General features: G+C 34.4%; 2 protein-coding genes and 1 long non-coding RNA gene across 5 annotated transcripts; 1 reads left to right on the forward strand and 2 right to left on the reverse strand.

Moving 5' to 3' along the window:
* Positions 1-3769: 3769 nt before the first annotated feature.
* On the reverse strand, positions 3770-8368 carry LOC103865350 (homeobox-leucine zipper protein ATHB-14). Its single transcript, XM_009143148.3, has 15 exons — positions 7880-8368; positions 7238-7397; positions 6992-7110; positions 6813-6903; positions 6435-6728; positions 6199-6354; positions 6037-6111; positions 5864-5970; positions 5600-5777; positions 5340-5528; positions 5046-5267; positions 4662-4975; positions 4466-4580; positions 4240-4389; positions 3770-4152 (listed from the first exon to the last, which is right to left on the reverse strand). The coding sequence occupies exons 1-15, from the start codon at positions 8092-8094 to the stop codon at positions 4006-4008; spliced, it is 2532 nt and encodes an 843-aa protein (XP_009141396.1). The 5' UTR covers positions 8095-8368; the 3' UTR covers positions 3770-4005.
* Positions 8369-8740: 372 nt separating this feature from the next.
* On the forward strand, positions 8741-17066 carry LOC103865351. The gene is made up of 2 exons (XR_004457595.1): positions 8741-16648; positions 16819-17066. It is a non-coding gene; the product is annotated as an uncharacterized LOC103865351 (long non-coding RNA).
* A 100-nt stretch (positions 17067-17166) lies between these two features.
* Positions 17167-20894, reverse strand: LOC103865352 (RNA polymerase I-specific transcription initiation factor RRN3). 3 transcript variants are annotated; one of them, XM_009143149.3, is made up of 16 exons: positions 20793-20859; positions 20425-20583; positions 20237-20320; positions 20087-20158; positions 19953-20024; positions 19399-19635; positions 19213-19323; positions 19029-19121; positions 18847-18948; positions 18688-18756; positions 18515-18621; positions 18319-18402; positions 18137-18224; positions 17926-18039; positions 17644-17828; positions 17167-17546 (listed from the first exon to the last, which is right to left on the reverse strand). In XM_009143149.3, exons 2-16 carry the CDS (start codon positions 20539-20541, stop codon positions 17288-17290), a joined length of 1794 nt encoding a protein of 597 aa, XP_009141397.1. In that variant the 5' UTR covers positions 20542-20583; positions 20793-20859; the 3' UTR covers positions 17167-17287. The 3 variants fall into 3 exon arrangements, with proteins under 3 accessions (XP_009141397.1, XP_033146281.1, XP_033146280.1); XM_033290390.1 differs by having other exon boundaries at positions 19213-19635; positions 20425-20546; positions 20783-20894; XM_033290389.1 differs by having other exon boundaries at positions 19213-19635; positions 20793-20888.
* Between the last annotated feature and the right edge of the window lie 792 nt (positions 20895-21686).

Here is a 21686-nt window from a genome sequence, read left to right on the forward strand (position 1 = left end):
CAAAGGAACCTAGAATTGGAAAATCATAGAGAATCCAACTTTTCCCCCTTGGAATTCTACAATATGGTTTATAATTTAAGAAAAATATTGTAGCATCTTGATTGTATATTTTAATATATTTTTACTCCCAAAACTGTTGACATTGTTCCCATGTCTCCTCCAATAATGTAATCTTTCCGATTAACGTCCTGAATTGTTTTCACATCAAACCAATAGATTCTGCCGGGCCATTACTCTTTATATTAGGGAAATAAAACTTAAAAATGTATGATGTCAACAAGTATACAGTGCAGTCAAACATAGATTTGTCTTGGATATGATGTAAATCAAACTAATAACCATATACGTAAACTATAATCAGAACGAGATTCGATTCTGGAGACGAACGTTTGCATCTTTTCTTTGTGTAAGTTATCAAGTAAGAAATCTTTTTTGTTGACAAGATGATATTATAAATCTTTTGTTCTTAACCTAGATAGAGTTCATGGCGAATATTTTGAACTTATAAGTTATACAATCAATTGTAATATTGAAAACACAAAGTATCATATTTGGGTCATGGCCTGTCTCTCGATTCGAAACGGACCTTTTTTCACTCATTTTGTTTATTGACTATCTGATTAGTGACGTGTACCGTGGTCTACATACTAACTTAAACATCATAGTGTCCGTCAAGATGTGATATTCCAAAATCTTCTCCTTAGCCAATGCCATTAACTTCACTCATATGATATGATTTCAGCAATTTTCATGGACTCCTCTTCACTTGAGTTAACTGAAGTTGCGAGTCTGATCATTTGTTTCAAGTTTTTTTCTTCATTTTGGGTTTATTTTGTTAAACAGAGAGTAAAAGGCTGATGAGCCTTACTCATTGAGATACAATCTTCAGTTAGGTAACGCGACAACCTTATTTAAACCCAATAATTTGTTTTCTTTTTTTTTGTTTTATAAATGTTAAACTATTTTTTAAAAAAACGTAGGACGAATTGCAGCATTGTTATAGAAATTTTAACACATTAAAAACGAAAATTGATGCTGAGACTTATGTTATTGCGAACCTAATTTTTGGAGTTCCATCATATTTGCCTCCACCTTGTTGTCTAGTAATGTCTATCATTCTGCTCACTTCTTGTCGATGAAATCCTGAGGGTGAAGGTTCTCCGTGTTTCTTTGCGTATTTTTGATAAAACCAATAATCACTGCATCTTGCCATCTAGTTCAGATTTCTACTAGGCCATACCTAAAGTAAAGGAAGATGAATAACATGTCGATAACAAGCCAGCCTTTTGTTCCAAATTTATCTTATTTATAAGTAAAAAAAGAAGAAGTAAACACAATATTGATGATATATCTATAACTATATATGGTATAATGTGTAGTCTATAAGAAGAAGAAAAGGAAACCTAGACTAAAAGATATAGTGGTTTGGTGAAGAATAAGAAGATGGATACAGTTCATAATAATATCCTAGCAATCGTCGTTGTATTAACCATCATCACCTTGTCTACTGGAGCTTGCGTGTATTGCTCCCCATTAATCAAACGGTGTGAATCTGATGCTGCGTGACTACTGTTTTGTTACCAAATAATAATTAGCTATGTTTGTTTGTTATATTTTAAATAGCATATAAATATTATGACTCCGCAAAATTCATCACTGATGCTATTACTCTATCATTTATAGAAATTTTATAATTTGATTATGGTTTTATCATATGTTGCAATGTTACCTATTACTAGTAATATATTCCCTCTGTTTCATATTAGATAATGTTTTAGAAGATTTTTGTTGTTTCAAAATAGATGATATTGTGATATTTTTATGCTATTTTTAGCTTTATTAAAAACTGTGTAACCAATTAGACGTTGTAGTCATTTTTGTAATTGGTTGGATGATTTTTAAATTATATTTTTAAAACTATTTTTTAGAGAAAAGTAAATTTCTTAATCTTTGTGCACTAAGGAATAAATTACCAAATCCAACAAAAAAATAATAATATATATATATCTTACCATGAAACAACGACCATCTCCTATGTTATAGTTCAATAACTATTCCTACAAGCAACCTAAACGTACACCCATTAGTGACACGAGAATGTCGGGGTTTGATGTGAGTTTTAGTCGTTTAGAGGAAATGAAATCACAACACTTCATAAACGATGGCTCTTTAGTATCATACAAGAAAAAAACAATGAATTTACAGCTGTATTGATCCCAAACCCTCAAGGCTTGGACTGGTGAGTGGTGACAACGAAAAGGAAATACTTTTCTCTGAGTTGCTAGTAGCTTTTATTGAGTTTATGTGTTCATTTGTTGTGCAAGTAGCTAGTGTGAATGTGCTACTACGTTTTGCTACAAGCAATATCTTCAACATTATTTACTTTATTATCAGAAAGGTAATTTAAGATAACACTAAATCAAGTTTTTTTTGTTCGAAAAATAGCAGACAATTTTTTTAATACCAAAATTAGCATTAACTAAATGTTTATATATATATATATATTTATTTATTTATTTTACAAAATTGAGTTTGGTTTATTGATTACAGTTTAAGGGGGTTATTGATTTGACCAAAAAAAGGAGGGGTTACTGATAGAAGAATTCCTAAGGAGTTATAAAATTTATAGAATCTCTTATTATTGGCTTATGAATTTTTAAAATATTAATAAAATCTATTGTTATTGTGGTGAAGACTTTTTAAATTTTATTCAAAATCCTATTGAATTTTTTTACTAATCATTGATTTAGCAGTTTTATTAAAATTTATTGTTATTGAAATGCAAATTTTCTTTACATTTACTCATAAAACTTAACTTTGAGAATATCATGTACACCCATAATATTTTTAAAATCTATGTGGTAAAAACACACACACACACAAACACACAACAAAAAAACTACAGAACTAGATGAAAACTAATATAACATAAAATATCAATACAACACTAATAGCATGTATTTTTCCGTTTAATGATGCTGTAACTCTATAAATAGCATAATTCCATTATGGTTTTATCATATGTTACTAGTAAATAGTAATATATCTCTTATCATCAACCCAACTTTTGAGGAATAGCAAAACAAAACAACTTTTCCAAAAGGTTATTACTTCTTGGTGACGTATATTTTACAGTTTTTTACCAAAGTGGTCACTTTGCCATAGAATGCAAAAAACATTTAAAACTTAATTCATTCAAATAGACAGCTTACGGAGGGAAAACGTATATAGCTTTCTCTGCCTAGTATAACTTATAGAGTGGGAGGCATCATCATAATTTTCTTATGATAGATACGATCTCAATTTAATTTAGGAAATCTATAGATTCATTTTTGTGAAGATTCATGCAAATACATTTTTGCAGTGCTAGAAACGGCTTCCACAGCTATAACCTTTATTCAAACTGGACCATCCTCCACTATACACAAATCTAACATCATTCCTTATTCCTTGTCAATAAGACAAATGTTTATCTTCTATACATCATACCCCAAAATACAAAACCTATCTCATTCTTTTATCTTTGTTATTAAACTATAGATGAAAAAAACATTTTCCCTGTGTAACAAAATTTATTTTCTAAATTTCATTATTTCTATTACCAAACAAAATGTTATTCTCCAAAATTAAAGGAACCAAATATATACACATTAAATTAGAATTTCTTGTCGTATTACATATTTAGGGAATTTCAGCTCTTTTTCTTTATGAATTATGCTTTGCTTCGTGCAGCTTAAGAGTGATGACTTAATAAAAAGAAAAGTATAGATTAAAAATTCTGCTAAATCAAATTAGCAAAGCAAAAAGACTTGTCATTTTCATAATAATATTCTGCCATAACATAAGGAACAAGTATAATCCACAAAGGATCATATATTAGTCATATTACATACTAGTCCTTAAATTTCAAAATACTTGAGCATAGAAGCCCTAACATTAATATCTTACATAAATAAACCCTCCTCCCACTTAAATGGAGTGTGCTCGTCTTCTTCTGGCTCTCCTTCAAACGAAGGACCAATTAACGAACATAAACGCTAAGCAATGATTTGATTCGTCGTCTTCAAGAACTTTCCACACTGTTGCCTGCTCGTAAGACACCAATCTCCCCATGCTTGACGCACATACACCCGCAGGAAGATGAGCATAGCCCTTTACAAAACAATCAAGATTCCAAGTCAGACAATGAATGACTTTCCAAGAAAATAGTAAACACTTTACAAGGACAAGGAAACAAACCTGTTGCATGATCTTGGGGAACTCAGAGCAGAGAGCTTTACGACCAGGCTCGTCTAAGGTCTTGTCTAACGTTATGTCTTGAAGGGACACGAGAGTAGTTTCCAGCATGTCTAAACCGGTTTGGTTTGCAAATGTGAAGATTGGTGAAGCCTGCAAAAACCAAGAGATTTTGTCACACTTATCTCAACAAATTCAAGAGCATGAAAGCAAAATACCCTTCACTTACGTTTGTTTTCATGGAGCAGCACAAGATTGCATCGGTATGGCTCCAGACTTGATGCAGCAATGTGTCACCACTGGTTTGAGAATCAGATCCAAAGAGATCCACACCAGTGTGAACTCTACAACAGCCATTATGAATAGAGTTTCAGTTTCAGACTATATAAACACTCAGATTAGAATATGTAACATTTGATTAGTACATGTAACTCCTAGAGATCCAGCGGACAAGAGTGAGAGCTTCAGGGGAAGTGGGAGCAGATATTGGACTGATACTAGAGCCAGGACGAGGAGCAATGGCCAAAGCAACCCTCTGAATCGATCCCACTATGTTTCTCACGTACTGACGTGCCATTGAAGCAACATTGTCTCTTGTGTGGTTATCAAACGTGAACTGGAATGCTATGGTTAACACCGACCTAAAGTTACAACCATTTGGGTCAGCTTCACCTCCTTGACGTGTTGATCCTTCTAAAGCTGATGCTAGATCCAATGTACGGTTCACAGATGCATTGTTCTAAATGACCAGTGAAAGATTAGAATATACATGTGACTTAGTATCTTTAAATGAGGTTTTGATGTATTACCGAGGTTGATTTTGGTTCAAGAGGTATGACACGGAAGCCAGAAGGAAGCAAAGGTGCATCATCAGCAAATGATTCGTCTATAGGAGCAAAGACAAGCTGTGCACAACCTCCAACCACATCTTCATCAACACCACTACAAAGCTGTAGTAAGTACATATCTCTAGCTAGGCCCACGTCTTCAGGTGAGTAAGCGTGACCTTCAAGTCTAACCACCTCAAGAAACTGAAACAAGAGAAAGGTTTCAGGACTATGAAAAAAGGTAGTAAGAGAGAAAGCTGTTTTGTCATTTCAAACCTCTTCATGTTCAACTGTCTGAGCGAGAGGAAGAATGACTTGGTTACTAGGTAAGCCACCAGCTCTAGCGCAAGGAACAGCGAAAGGACTCGCTCTGAGGGATGCAGCAGCATAAGCGTCCACGCCGTAGTCAGCCCACTCAGAGCGGTGTTCTCTAAGGAAACGAACCAGCACAGCGGGTGGAACGTTCTGGACGCAAGAAAGTGAGTTAACAAAAACCGAAACATAAAAAAAACTTGCTTCCATTATCCAATATGTACCTGTAACAGCATAGATGCCTTGGCACAAAGCACACCACTACCGAAGCTAGGGAGGAATGAGTTCCCACCAAACTTTCCAGGGGACAAGTTTATCATAAGTGTTATATCCTCAGCACCGTCACTACCCAGTGGTGACCATCCATCATCCACAAACCCATTAACAGCATCATTGAACCCCCTGAAGTTCATTCATTTTGAACAATTAGGAAGAGAAGAATCAACACACATGGCAGTGAAGCTATTTTGAATGAAGGTGATGCATACCGAGAGAGTCTTTGACTAAAGGTTCTTAAAACAGCAGGTTGCCGCCCTCCACCGTACTGTACTTCTCCACTTGTCTCTTGTGCAATCTGTCTTACATGTCTCAGCGCCTGTAATAAGAAACCAATCATAAGAATCACAGCATTGTACCAAGTTGTTGGGGGTAATGTACTTACAGCAACGGTCATTTTCTGAGCAAGAATCTTTGAAGATTCATAGAGAGGCCTCATGACTTCAGGGACACTCAACGCCTAGTGAAACCAAAAACAAAAAAAAAACAAAGTCATGAGCATATACTATTGATGTGTGTTTGAATCAATTTGACTTGTTATGCTTACATCCAAATCAACATGGTCAACAATGTGGAGAATGGAACCACCACCATCACAAGGACGGATGAGGAACCCGCTTGGTCGCATCTCAGCTCTCACAAAGTTTGAAGAAGGCGGCCCAGTAGGCCCACCAGTTGCAGCACTAAGCGACCCCTCACAAACCTGTAGAAGACAATGAGTGAGAGTGAGTGATGAAAGGCAAACATGAAATAATAATTTGAAAAATAGGCAAATCAGGTTACCACATAGCTTCCATCTTCTAAACAAGTGGTGTATCTCAGCGTCCAGAAGTCACGAGCTGCTGCTAACGTTGTTGGAGCATACATCTGAGTGTATATAAGCTCGATAGTCCCACCGTTTCCAGCGGGAATCACGCTAAGAGTGTCCACGCTTCGACAATCACGGAGCCAAGATGGACGATCTTTGAGGATTTCAGCAACCTTCATGGGCTCTAAGCTCACGAGGCCGCAGGCACGTGCGGCAATTCCACTGCAGTTGCGGGAAATAGCTACGATGCCAATAGAATCCGGACCAGGCTACACCAATTTAAACAAGGTTCATCACTACAAATCTAAAAGAACAGCAAAAGATTATACAAACTTGAAGAGCTGTTTTATTACCTTCATCCCAATCATCTGAACCCAGTCAACAGCAGTTCCTGTAGCCTTGGAAAGGAACTCTGCTAGAGCCTCCTTTGCTATTGAAAGGAGACTATAACCACACAAAAAAAAAACATTTAAGGTTGTCACAAAGTGTCCAACAAGCTTATATATATGCAAGTACAGTAAGAAAAGCTCACCCAGCTGGGTTGTTAGCATCTCGTTGGAGATGCTGAGGATTTGGGTTTTGCTGTTGATGTTGCTGACCACTTGCTACGACCACAGACTCACAGCTGTTGTCTGTGGTCGTCCCTGAAGCCTACACTCCAAAGAAACGTACCAAAACTTAAGCAAAAATATAATAAAATAATAGAAAATTTACACCAAAAACCAAATAAGTATAATAGAATAGAATAAAATAGAAGAGACTAGTGTGGAGTGTTTACAGTGTGTATTTGGTGTTTCATGTGGCCATTCTCATAGACCAAGTGAGAAACTTGCTTCTGCAGACGATCATTCTCTTCCATCAGCAGTTTATTCATTGCATTGAGCTTTCTGTTCACTGTCTGGAGACGAGCAGCTTCTTTCCTCTGCTTCTCTCGACATCTAAAAAAACAAAACAAACATATATAACTCAACTATGCCTAAGACAAACGTTACATGTATGATGTGAATAAAATAGTAGTGGATGAACAGTGACAACATATAATAAAACCACCACCCAATGATATAAAGAGTGGAAAAGATAATGTTTTTTTTTCCAAATTCGTATCTTAATAAATGTGAACAAACGCATTCAAAGACATTTTTATTAGATGTCACTTTCTTGCATTTAAAGTTTCCACTGTATCAAAGCTTTTAAACCAAAACAAACTTTCCTGCTCTGAGGGGATTTTCACAAGACATGGATCTACATTAAAATTTCAAAACACAATAATCACTGAGATCTAAAAAAGAACAGAATCATAATTGTCAGAACAGAACAGCAAGGAAAATTTTATAAACATTTTTTTTGTCTTTATGAACTTAATTACAAATATAAAAGACAATATACAGAAGAAAAAAATGATTTGTAGTAACTTTCTCACCTGCGGTTTTGAAACCAAACTTTGATCTGTTTAGGCTCGATGTTGGAGAGAATGGGACATTCTCGTATGAGTTGCTGTCTTCTGAGAGAGCTGGGCTTAGGACACTCAGTATAAACTCTCTCAAGAGCTTCCACTTGCTCAGGCGTGTACCTAACATACTTGCCGGAGTCCAACCCTTTGTCCGGGGACTCTCTGTGCATCGTGTGGACCATCATAGCTCAAAAGAGTAAATAAAAGTTTAATTTTTAAGGAATTTAAAGAAAAACCCAGATGGAGTTTCAAGCTAAAGAATGAAACTTTCGAGGTGTTAGTGTAAGCTAGTAGTAGCTGGGTTCTTTTCAAGGGTAGGCTCTCTGTGTGGAGAGAGAGCCTCCACTAACGTTCATGAGATAATGGTGGGAAGAAAAAAGAGTTTGGGAAAGAAGAAAAAATATATGTTTTTTGTTTATTATTGCTTTCAGTTACTATAGAAAACGCTAGAGAGCAATGGCGAGAGGAAGGAGGAGAAGATAAGAGGAGCAAGCAAAGTAAGGGTCTTTATCACAGGCGCCAATCTCGAGATCCTTTTAAGACATGTACAAAAAGATTTAAACAGTAAAATAAATTACTTTTCTTTTTAACAGAGAGAGGTTGAATTTGATAAAAGCTTTAACTTTTAGAGCATATAGCTAAACTGAAGTAACATATGTCCTGCAGAATATAATATTTTTTTGTATTAATTTAAGGGTTTGTTTTAGAATACTAAATATCTTGTTGTTAAAGGACAAAATTGTTTTTTTACTTAAAATCAAAATATATATTTTTGAACGGAAGGACAAATGTTATTGTTATATATGCACAAAATCACTAATCTTGTTTTGTATTGATTAAAAAATTATTAGCGATTAATTAAAATGGAGGTGCAGCATGATAAAAGGGAAAAGACTATAAAGGAGAAAAAGCCAACACACGCAAAACAGTATCTGCCAAAACCCATCTGTGTTTTTACTCTACCTAGAACAGTAATGATAAAAAAAAAAATCAAAATAAAAAACAGCTAACTAAATAAGGAGGCAGAGAGACAGGCCAATCTTTGTTTTTTCGTTACTTTCCAATTTAATTGTTTTATTTATTCAAGAAAAAAAAAACAAAATGGTTGAACAAAAAAGGATGTCTTTATCTCTGTGAGAAGGACATAGCATAAGCTTGTTTCTCTCTCCTATTTTCTCTACTCTCTGATGATCATCATGATGATGGTGATATATGTGCATGTACAATGATATCATCATGATAAATGTACATGATGATGTAATTGATGTTTGATGATATTGCATGAGGAAAATTGTATGATTCTCATTGCTCGCGTGAGAAGCGTGAAGGTCTCTACTCTTTTTAAAAATTAACAGTTAATGAATTTATTTATTTTTAACTTAAGAGTTATGAATTCTAGCAAAATATTTTTTATGAATAGAAAAACAAACAGAAGGATCGTCATTTTTTGGCTATTAAATAATTTGATAAGGCTTTTAATGTTTTTTTTTGAAACACTTTTAATGTTAAATATATATTCAGTCAGTTTTAAGTTGTATCATGTATGGTACGGATCCGATTTAACTTTGATCGTTTGTCAAGGATTAAAAGGGAGTCGACATGTGTGGCTGGTTAAGTACAATCTGTGTTTGGTTGTGTAAAATAACGATTTGTACAGAATCAATGTCTGGACAAAGGGATAGCTTCTTAATATAATATACGGTGAGACAAGATAAAAGAATACGTATTTTATACAGAACTATACGTAATTAATAAAGAGAAAGAGAGAGTAATAAAATTAAATGACATGTGAGGTCTCATCATGAGTCCAACTTTGTGCATGCGCTTCGATTTTCTACATGGCAGATATACCCACGTAGCCACCTATACACCTTTTTCTTCTATTCTGGACTGGTTTGCGTTTTTGTTCAAAAAAAAAAAGGACTGGTTTGCGTTTTGTTATTTTAAAATACAGCTACTAATACTTTTTCTCTGTTAAATACACCCAAATATATATTCTTTTCAAGTTCTATTCTTTTCACAAAAGACCACTTAACATTATTGACTACGAGGTTTCTTCTCGCGCCACTCAACACGTTTTTCTTTTGAGTTTTGAGTTTACTTCGCATCATGAGGCATTAGGTTATACTACATCATATTTGTATATATGAACTACGATGTAAAGAAGTTTTTGGGCTAAACCTAGTATTCAATTTTTGTTGTTTAATATCCACGTCTAATAAAGAAATGAAAAAAAATGAGAGAATAAAATGAGATTTGACTTATAAAAAAAAGGTTTGGACTTGTTTAAAAGAATTTCACTTAACCTAACTGTTGAATGGTATACGTAATACCTAAATTTTGCTACAAACATAACAACGGATTTAATATACATCTTGATCTCGTAATTGTCCTAAGAAAAAAGGTGAAAATACGTCACATTCAATACTTTTATCAGTTTATATGTTACCAAACTTAACTAATGCTGTTATATAAAGTATTTATCGATTTACATACCTAATACAAATATACAACAGCACATTGCACATGTAATTAAAATCAAAAGAAAGTCTATATATACCTTATAACAAGTATGTTTGTTTTACAATAAGAGCAAATTAAAGAGTAACACAGAAGAAAAAAGAGTTGGTCATAGTTTGATCTCAGATGTAGTAGTTTTGTAATTCGATCATATGTATCAGCCTGTTTTTCCTGAAAATGGACTTACATAAATGAATTACGAGTTTTCATAACCTGATTAAAAACAATATATGTTGATTATATATATTATATATCAGCTTATTTGTTTACTGAAAATGCATGGACTCATATGTAGTCTACTAGGATTTGAGATAGTTGTAAAAAAAAAAAGGACTCGTAGAATTTTATCATGGAGCCATGGAGGGATATTCTCGACACATGATAAATCTAGCAGCATGCATTCATATAAACAACCACAGTCTGTAGATTACATATATTGGCCCTAATAATTAAGGAGTCGGCATTTTGCATTTTGACTGTTCTCTGTTCCCTCGGCTTGAATCCTGAAAGGGATATAGGATAGGACCCATAACACATTATGCATTATGCAGTGCTCTTTCCTAAAAGGCTTTGGATGCTTTCGTAATAAGGAAATAAAAAGTATAGTTAGAGTGCGTAGTTTGGTTGCTGGAGAAAAAAAGAATGTCAAAGCTTTTAATTTGACAATATCTATCTTTACAAAATAATAATTAGCTTTATTAATATATATTTTTACTTGTGGTGCCAACTTTTTATTTTAGCAAGAGGCATGGAGCATGAGAGTACCCCACTGGGCCAAGTCCACTTACTCTTGTTCCCATGTCAGTATGTCACACACTACATACATCGCTTGATTTCCCAAATTTCCAATGTTTTCTTTTCTTTTCCGTTTCCACCATTTATATTCATCTTTTTAGAGCTCCATACAAATGGACGCATAGATCTGAGCTTGTATCTCGTTTCATACGTGAACTATATATGTATAAAGTTTCATGTTTTTATTAGTTCCAGTTATGTGTAAACCATGTTTTTGTTTGTCAAACAAGGGTAATTGGATGTTCGACGCTCGGGATACCAAATCTCATGGAGTTGAGGTTAGAACGAAAAAAACTGTAAAACATGATAAATACTAATGTAATTTTTGCGAATAAGTTGAGATATAGTTAGTACCGTACGTGAGTGCAGTCTAATGTCTAGTTTCGATTAAGACTAAGCAGTGTTTATTATGATCAGCTGAATTGAAATATTGCAATGTTGGATCGAAATCAGGGATCTCTTTTCGTTGACAAAACTTTTCTACAATCACTACAAGATTTACATGGTATAACTATAATAAATGGCGTATTAAGTTGTGCATTTTGTCAAAATACATCAATTCATTACGAGTTATATATAAATTACTTGCTGTGTAGTCTATAAAAGCTAAATAACAACAGCAAAGCATCCATCATATAGCTAATCAAGCTTTATTTGATAAAAAAAGGCTAATCAAGCTTTATTATCATGTCCATATATACAATACAAGGTAAACCAAAAACAAAACATGAGTTTACTCCATAAATGGGAAATCGATGCAGCAATGATATTGAAATCACACACTCAATGGAAAGGAAAGCACAAGTGTCTTTGTATACCACTCTATGGAATGAAATGGAAGTTAACAAAAAGTCAAATTAAAAGCCCTATTTTTTCCACAAGTCACAATTGTGTTCTTCTTGCTTTGCTTCATTCTCACATCTCTTTCTTCTGTTCCTATTGTTTTAAGGAATGAGAGAGAGGTGGAGGGAGGGACCCATGCATGGGCATGATAGAGGTGTAAAGTCAGGCATGGATAGAAAAGAAGCCTCCAACTTTGATAGGCTGCTCATGCATATATAGTATCGATCATATAGTATTCATATATATGCATATAATAATTATGAGTGGGATTAAAGTTTGTGGATATCACTCGCCATGAGGTTAACAATATTGGAGCTTATAAAAGACGTCCCACAAATATAATTTTTCCATTACGTCATATGACAACATCGAATAGGATTTGAAGAATCATGAAGAAGAGTAGAAGATGATCATTTCCATAAAATAACGGACTCGTTAGTCAAAGATGTCCATATTCATTCATCTAATTCTAATCTAAGCATTCGTTAGTCAAAATAACTAAACATCAGATAAATCTTAAATTTATCTTAACCAAATTATAGATTTCTATCGCTGAGTAATTTTTATGCTAAACTATATCGCTGATTAATTGTAAGAAGATATAGCGAGTTGGTTAAATTTTATTTTTATCCCTTTATCAACGTCTCTTTTCTGTATACAATTTACAAGCCACATTTTAACTATATAAAATGTTATAAGAAACAAAAAAAAAAGTAAGTTAGAAAAGCGTTATTAGCAGCAACACAATTTTAACATGACAAGAAAATGAAGTTCATAATGTTCAAAAAGAAAAATAAAATGAAGTTCACTATAAAAAAAAAGTGCAAATATAATGGGACAGCCAGAATGTGATCCACGTGTCTAAAACTGATGCTCTGTCTAGCAAAATATGGCATCATCATACATATCAAACGCTACTTAAACCTTAAATATATTCTTTTTTGGTTCAAATATCTATAGCATAAAACAGAGATGCAGATGGTAGGAAATGGTGGTGGCTTGATTACTAAAGGAGTATAGTAGGATGTAGGCCTTTCATATTATTTAGATCCAACAACCATGAAGATGAAGAATAGATATGTACATTAGTACTTTGTTAGCTTTCTTTTCCAATGAAGCGTTGTAGCAATCATTCCCTTATATATAATTTGAGTTATATTTCTTACACAGACACACACACCGAAACACACGATACCACTCAATTGTATGGGTGTGTGACCTGACTCGCAACACATAGAACTTTTGAAAACATTCCAACATCTTATATTCTTGTTAATATTTTCTGTTATTTATCATATTTTTCCTTTATTTTTTGGGAACTTGTAAGGATTTCATACGTTATTTATATTTAAGGTTTTAAATTTATGGTTCACCAGTAGTTTTAATAATAATTTTCTATTTCAGTTTTATATATATTGTATGGAGCATATTATACATAGATGTTCAAGCCACTAAACTACATGGAGCATTGTTGTAGACTGTTTCAAATTCAATTACATCATACAAACTGATACATGGCTGGGAAGACCAATACGAAAAGTTACTTTTTGTGTTTCAGATTCATCCTCTTTTGAGAATGATGAGTACCTCTGTATTTTTGTATTATTAACAACCTAAATATGGGTTTTGAAATAAATAATTACATATTTATGTCATATTTTGAAATTTTGCTCAAAAGAAAACATCCCATGTTATGTGACTTTGACATGATTAATGAGAAAATTTGTGTTATTTGTGGATATATCTGTTTAACTCATGAAAGCTTCGTCTAGTAATTGAATGATATGTATACCTATAAGTCAAATTTTTCCTTCATATAGAAACTCGAGAAGGAAACACATGTGTCACCTATTTTGATTTTGTATAAATGAAATTTTGTTTTACAAGTCTTTGAAAATATTCACATAAACCGTGCAGTCCAAAGAGAGACGGTAACTAAAGCGCAATAAGCCAACAACCTAAACTTCAGCCAGAAGCTGTCTGAAAATCAAAGCAATGCTTTTAAGGAACCTTATTAAATCAAGAATTTTTATAAAAAGATTATACACAAAAGGTTGCAAGAGAACAAAACATGGCTTCTGATATGTAAACTGTCTGGAAATGAAATGATTATGCTTACTGCATAATAAAGTGGCAAACTAAGAAAGAATATTATACCCTTGTTTTTGAATTGAATGTAAAATTATATTTAAATCAAGCTTGGTTACAATAGATGCATCTTGTTTTTGAGAATCAGGTTTGGAGATACAGACTTTTTAGACATATTTTCTTGATGATCCGATGAAACAAAAATGTAAGCCGTATACAATGTCGCCTACAGTTGTCTACATCTATGTTCCTCTCGAACGTCTTTTTTTCTTAATTTCGTGTGAGAAAAAATGATAGCTATTAATGATGTAACATCTGTGGAAGAAGTTAGAACTTTTCAAACCTGGTTGGCGCATCTAAATTAAATTGTTACACTCTTGGATTCGAGTATATGCTACTAGTGAATAGACACGAGAGATGGTTCTTGCTGATGAATCCTGTGTAAATTCAATTTTTTAATAAAATTGACAACAAAAGTTTCCTTCAGATATTCTAAACATATAATCAACAATTTTTATAAATATTTCTTCTCATATCATATTAAACAAAGCAAACAAATTATACAAACCTATTAAAAATTACGATATATCAAAGTTTATAAAAGATTATGACCAAAAAGATAAATTAAAACTATTTTATTTCAATAATAAATAACACTTAATTACTTATTTTATGTCAATAATTTGTTACATTTGAGACTAAATCCGTGTTAAAACACATACCTAGATCTAGATTCGAACCGAACCTAAATTTTTTGGTCGGTTCCGGTTTAGGTAAAATGGCCAGACCCACATGCCACATAAATACATCAAAGAAACACCGAAGTAAAAGCTAGGCTAGATCAAAAATGGTCTTGTGACGAAGTGAGTAACTCAAATCCCCAAGGATGGATGAATGATCTCAAAACCATCAAACAAGAAAGATAAAGATATTTAGGCAGTCTTGGGTATTTTGACAGTAATTCTAATATGTTTAAAGGGTAATATGGGTATTTGACCAATTCAAACTCTTGCCCAAGTAAGTTTACCAAGAATGGTCATCAAGAATGCTTAGAAGTGTTGACGACCTTAAACCCATCGAAGCTTAGCAGAGGAATCTCCCTTTCTCTCTACTGTCGAATTGTTTCTTGTAGCCATAAGGTAAAATGCTTTGCTTTCTTTCTCTTCTTCCCCTGTATGAAATTTCCCTTTTGATACTTTCCTTAAATGTCAAAAACAAACACCCTAAACTTAAGGAACTTTCATTCTTGGGTTTGTTTCCTGTAGATTTTGTTTCTTCATTTCGTATTCCATATCTTGTGATGAGTTCGTTGACTTGTCTAAGAACATAATGTCTCAGTTTACACATGGTTCTTGGTTATCTCATTTATGATATCAAACTATACTTCTGCGCCGCACAATGTTGCAGCTTAGTTAGCTAACTCGTGTGAGAGAAGAGCGCAATGAGCTGTTTTAGTTGGTGCGGGAGTGACTCCAGACCAATGCAACCGCACAACAGACCAATGCAACCGCACAACCCAGCAGGTAGCTCTGGTTCTTGATCTCAACAGCATTGCTTGTCAGTGTTATCTTAGTGTCCAATCATTTAACTTCTACTGGGTAAATTGGATTGTTTCAATTGTTGTTAAGGTCACTATCAAAGAGATGATCAGTCAGTAGTTCAGACGCAGAGTATTGCTGTACCAGCCATTCCAGTGGATGAACTGAGAGATATAACTGATAACTTTGGTTCAAAGGCTTTGATCGGTGAGGGTTCATATGGAAGAGTGAACGTAACGTAAAACCTTACGGTGTTTTACGGTTCACTAGGAGCCTCTAACTTCAAAGCTCCAGAGTAATGCCCTTTTAGATATACTCTTTTTTTTTTATTCAGACTAATCCATTTTTTTTTGAAACACTTCAGATTCAGACTAATCCATTCTGATGTTTTTTTTTCAATGGTTGTTGGTTCAAAAATGTTTGGTTCTTAATGCCCTGAAGTTAAGACTAATACATTTTTGGTTCTTAGTGACATCAAATGTTTTTTTTTCTTATCATTGTTCTTCTTAGCATCTCTTCTCACTGCCAAATCATTTCGGTTGTGTTCAGGTATAAAATATTTGGAGTATTGACCAGAAAGAGATGTATACAGTTTTGGCGTTGTTCTGCTGGAGCTCCTTACAGGTCGTAAACCAGTTGATCATACCTTACCGCATGGAGAACAAAGTCTAGTGAGATGGATACAGTCTTCTCTGCTTCTGATTCCAGTTTGCTAGCAGTGATACGAAAAGCTTTTAAGAAAGACCAATTTTAATATGAACTCATTCAAGTCTGTTAAACAACCAAAGAAGCTGGAAAAATCAAGAAGAGATTGACTATACTACGAATATTTCCTAAAAATGAAATAAATATATTTGTGTGTTGTCTTAGGCCTACTAAACTAAGCAAAGACAAAGTGAAGGAATGCGTTGATACCAGACTTCTCGGAGAGTACCATCACAAAGCTGTTACCAAGGTATAAATCTCATATATAGTTTCCCTTTCATTATTTCATTGGAGCATCAAAGATTTGATTTTAGAAAAGAAAAGAAGTGATACTCGGTGTCTGCATTCTTCTTTATCATCATTGAAACATTTGAATTTCAAGTTTGATCATATATATATGGTGTGATGTATAATGTTCAGTTAGCTGTGGTGGCAGCATTATGCGTGAAAGATGAGGCAAAGTTAAGACCAGACATGAGCAATGTGGTGAAGGCCCTTCAGACTGTTCAAGACTTCACTTTTCTATCAGGGTTTTAACTTTATAATGTTCTTTCTTATATTTTGTGTTTTATGCTTATTATCATCTTTTATTCCCACTAATTCTCTTCCATTAATAATTTAAACAATGTATGTGTCTATCATTCTATATCTCTCGTATTTTTTATACTTTTCAAGTTTGTAATAGTTTCTCTTTTCGTATTATTCTCTGGTTTTTCCATTGTGAAAATATCGTTTTGCTTATGGTTAGTGTTATTTTGGTGTTTTGCAAATCAAATCAAAGCATTTAGGACAAACAAACATTGGTTTCATATATTAGAAAGTTCCGAGTCGATTCAAATCACTTTTAGATACTGCTACAAAAATGCTTACTGAGACCCTCTCCACAAACTCAAAAGGATTGAGGACTAATGGAAGGTCTGATCATGGAAGGCATTTTCAGAAGTCTGTCTCTTTCCATCTTGTTCTTGAAAGAGTGCTTAGGCGTTATGGACATCTTGTTCATGGAGTAATCAAGATCACCCTCCTCCTCCTCTTCATCACTCTCCTCATCTCCGTTCACAATTATCTCAGCATCCTCCTCATCATCATCATCTTCTTCATAAGTCGGTCTCACCATTGACCAGTAGATGAAATTCGGGGAGATATAGCTTTAAGATCAGCCAAGACAACACACAAACAAAAAAAAACAGATTCAATAAAGAGCAGGAAACCAAAATAAGCGGAAGTGATCAAAAGATAGTGAACCTGTTAGAGCTTTTCAGCAAGCAAGAGTCAAAGGGGAAGAATGTATCAAGCCTCTCAGGCCCTCCAAACGCACGGGAGAGCTCAGACTCAAGTAGGTCATCGAAAATGAAGGCGTCTGAGACTACGAACATGCCACCTGCTTTAGCTTGCTTAAGGAACTCTGCAACTACGGATGGAAGGCATACCTATTCTCCAAAACAGAATTGGTTGCAAAAGCTTATTATGCAATTGATACTTTAGACCATTTCCAAATAACAGATGGGATCAGAGTATGTAGCTCACCATCAATGGGTTTAGTCTGTGCATTAAAATTGACTCCAATGGTCTAAGCTGGGAGCGAAAGAGAGGAACGTTTAGGATTGATCTCATCCTGAAGCAAAGCACATACATGATCGCCTGTGTTCACATGACATCATCAGATCCAGGTTTAAGCAGATGCAAAAGATATTTCAGAGGATGAGACAGCAACATTATGAACGTAAAATATTGTTACCTGGCATCCGGAGTAGAAAATCTGATGTGCTTCAGGCCTAATATCATCATTGCAAGTTCTACAATAATCCGCACACTCATCTACCAACCTAATATTTTAAGACATCAGACACAACGGAATCAGTGTTTGCAACAAACTGAAGCTTCAATCAGATCAAACGTTTTTTGGCAATCGCTTTAAACCTTTTTAGCATGGTGGCCACATAGGAAACAGGCAAAAACTTTCCACGAGCCAAGTAGCTAGCTAGATAAGCAACCGCACTCATCCTGTTGTAAAAAGGGGGGGGGGAAACAAAACCACAGCCAAGTTGTCATTAGAACAAGTGTATTATGCAGAGAATAAGAAACGTTTGAGCATAGAGGAGAAAGTGAAACTTGCCTAGTAGGTCGAGGCTTGTTGCTGGAGAGAAAAATGTCCATTAGCTTACTCGCAAATTTCACACCACAGTTCTCAGGATCCAGTGAACAAGCATAGAACATCAGAAACTGCAGATGAAAGCAAAAGTGAGTCTCATGTGGACCGTGAACCAATCATATAGCTATGTGGCGTACCTGCGAAACTTTTGATTTGTATGTATTCAGAATGAAGTTCTCAAATGCCCCGAAGAGCTTTTCAAACACCTGAGTCAAACAATTAAAAACCAGATCAGCAAAAGAAGATTCATGAGCACGGGAACTAATAAAATCATAAGATATTATTTGGTGCCATACCTGATCCAAACGACCATCAAGATTACATGATTCAAGATGATCAAAAGATATGACCATCAACTTGTCCAAAGACTCAAAAACTACATTTCCACCAGACGTATTCTGATACATCAAATTCCAAAACTGTCATACTCCAGCAAAAGGAAAGCTACATAAATAGTCAAAACAAACACTAAGCCTACCTCTTCTCCTTCATTCATAGCGTCTTCAAGTTCCATATCAAACATGCCTCTACTAGAGTCATCTTGTAGAATATCATCCCAATCAATCTCCAGCTAAAAGGATAACACCAGTATACATATATCATTCGATAACCAAGTTACTTAATGTCTTTCATTTGTATAATAAAACATATTCTTTACTTACATCCAAATCTCTCAACCTCTCCATCACCATCATAAAAATCATGCTGCTACCAACTTGCCCGATTGGGCTGCTCTCCAACTTGAATAAATTCTCCACATAAATCACTACCACCTGGAGGACGATAAAACAGCTTCTACTAAGTTTATGCCAGCGTGAGGAAAAAGTAACCAAAGAGAAAAGACTCACATTGTCCTTTTTGTTTATTTTGGGCATCTGCTGAGCGAGCATGGGCAACAATCTCGAGGGAGCAAGAGGAACCAAAAGAGTGATCTTCAGAATGGCTCCATGAACCTGGGAAAGAACGTCTGTCTTCTGGTCGATTACACGGCGCTGCGAAAGTCTATCAATCACCCAACGCGGTGGAATGAAGTGGCCTATGAGCATATTCAGACAAGAGTCCAGATACTTTCCACTAGTAGCAGCCTGTAATGAAAAGACAAAAACAAAAATTGTAGCTACTCATGTAGATTAAATAAATTAGATGTTTTAGAAAAAAAAAATTGTTTCACAAAGATAAGACTTTTGTATTTTCTATGAAAAAGTTGTGATCTTCAAAAATATTAATTGACTTTATTGAATTAAGATTGGTTAAAAAATATTGAAAATTGAAAATTGCAGAAAACTATATATTTATTATAGTGATTTAACGTGTTTTCTTAATATGTGTGAAAACACTCAAAATATATCTTTGTGAAATGGAAGGAGTGGTAAAGTATGAGGGTAATTGTTGAACTGTGTACCAGTGATATGAGTAAGCCCACCAATGCCTCCATGACATGAGGTTTGAGATCCCACAATGACATTCCAAAAACCTGTAACACAATAATTGGGATGAAACCTTAAGTAAAAGGTGGAAGATGTAATAGAAACTTACTGAAGAAAGAAGCTTCCGATGGTGAATGATATCTATGCAAGCTACAGAGCCTGATAAAGCGTTCAAGATAGTCTGCCAAACAAAAAAAAACACTTAAAGCAATAACGGATTCAAGAAAAAAATGATTTTACAAAGAACAAGGACACACACCACAAGATCTGCCCACACAGCATGATCAGCTCCTTTGATGATCTGCATAGACTGAACAAGCTCCTCGTAACGGTCTGATTCTCCCTGGTATAACCAAAAGGAATAAACTAAAGAGTCAGAAAGCATTAAACATAAAATAGCATCAATCAAACACATAAGCAGAGGAGAGAGAAAGCAACAACACTCACATTCTGAACAGATGCAAGTGCGTTTCTCACGGTAAGCATTGTATACGTGTCAGAATATTCACCGTTGCCCACATCGTATAGGCTTGATGGATCAGTTAGAACCTCTGATGCTCCCATCCTCTTATGTAACTACTTCAAAGAGTTATATCTTTATTGCACCTACTCAAGATTAAGACACTCTTAATCAAAACGCAACACTAGAGCATAGTCCAGATTCAAAACAGAGGACAAAGACACGAGAAACACTCAATTGAATTCGAATTAAGAACACAAATAGCTAAAGCATACGTAGAAGAGAGAGTTCGTTAGGCTAGAGTTTACTGAACGCACAAATCTAATAATTGAAATTAGCTTATTGATTGATTCACCTTTGAAATGAAAATGATGAGCTTGCGCCGAGTGCAAAGAGAGGGAGGGGGAGGCGGGGAAGAGAGAGAGATAACAAACCCTTATAACTGAACTATACTTATTTACGGAAACACCCCTGTTTCTTTTATTTATCTGTGTAGTCCTTATACTTTTAATTATTTGCGTATTTTAGGATTGGTTTTGTAGAAGTGTTAACAGAAAACCCTTTTTTTATTGCTTTGTGATATTAGCCTGGGGAGCTAAAACCTACAATAGAGATTTTGTAATTGAATATTTGAATTTAAAAATCATAGAGAAAAAGTTCTGGATAAAAAAGAACTTTAGTAAGATGATTAAAAGGAAATGGGTTATTGTCGACAATGAATGTAACAATTACAACTGATTGAATGAAATAAATACAACTATGAGAAAGTATTCTTTTTTTTTTTTTTTGTACAACTATGAGAAAGTATAGTATGCGAATATATACTCAAGTCCTTTATTCTGAGCTTGATTCAATTCTAAATACTGCGTGTATCACAGGTGCACGTGATGCACGTATCTCCCAAAACCATGTTTTGTTAGCTGACTAGTCTGACGACATCAACTTGACTCAATATTGGCAGTTATGTGCGAGCTGAGCTGGTTACCTCAAATTATAAATAACTTGGACCAAATAGTTAGACATGATCTCTGGACTAAGATATTATTGTCGAATTTATCTCGGATGAATTTTTATTTATATAGAAAACTTTGGTGAAATGGGCATGCATGCCACCTTGTGAAACTAGAATCTTAAGCCCAAACTAAAATGTCTGAAATAATAACTTATACTCTTTGTGGCTTTGGTGGACACATTCAATAAAATTTGGTCAATATATAAAATCGCTTCACCATAAAAGCATGTATAGCTT

This window comes from Brassica rapa, chromosome A04 (assembly GCF_000309985.2).
Source record: "Brassica rapa cultivar Chiifu-401-42 chromosome A04, CAAS_Brap_v3.01, whole genome shotgun sequence".
Lineage (NCBI taxonomy): Eukaryota > Viridiplantae > Streptophyta > Magnoliopsida > Brassicales > Brassicaceae > Brassica > Brassica rapa.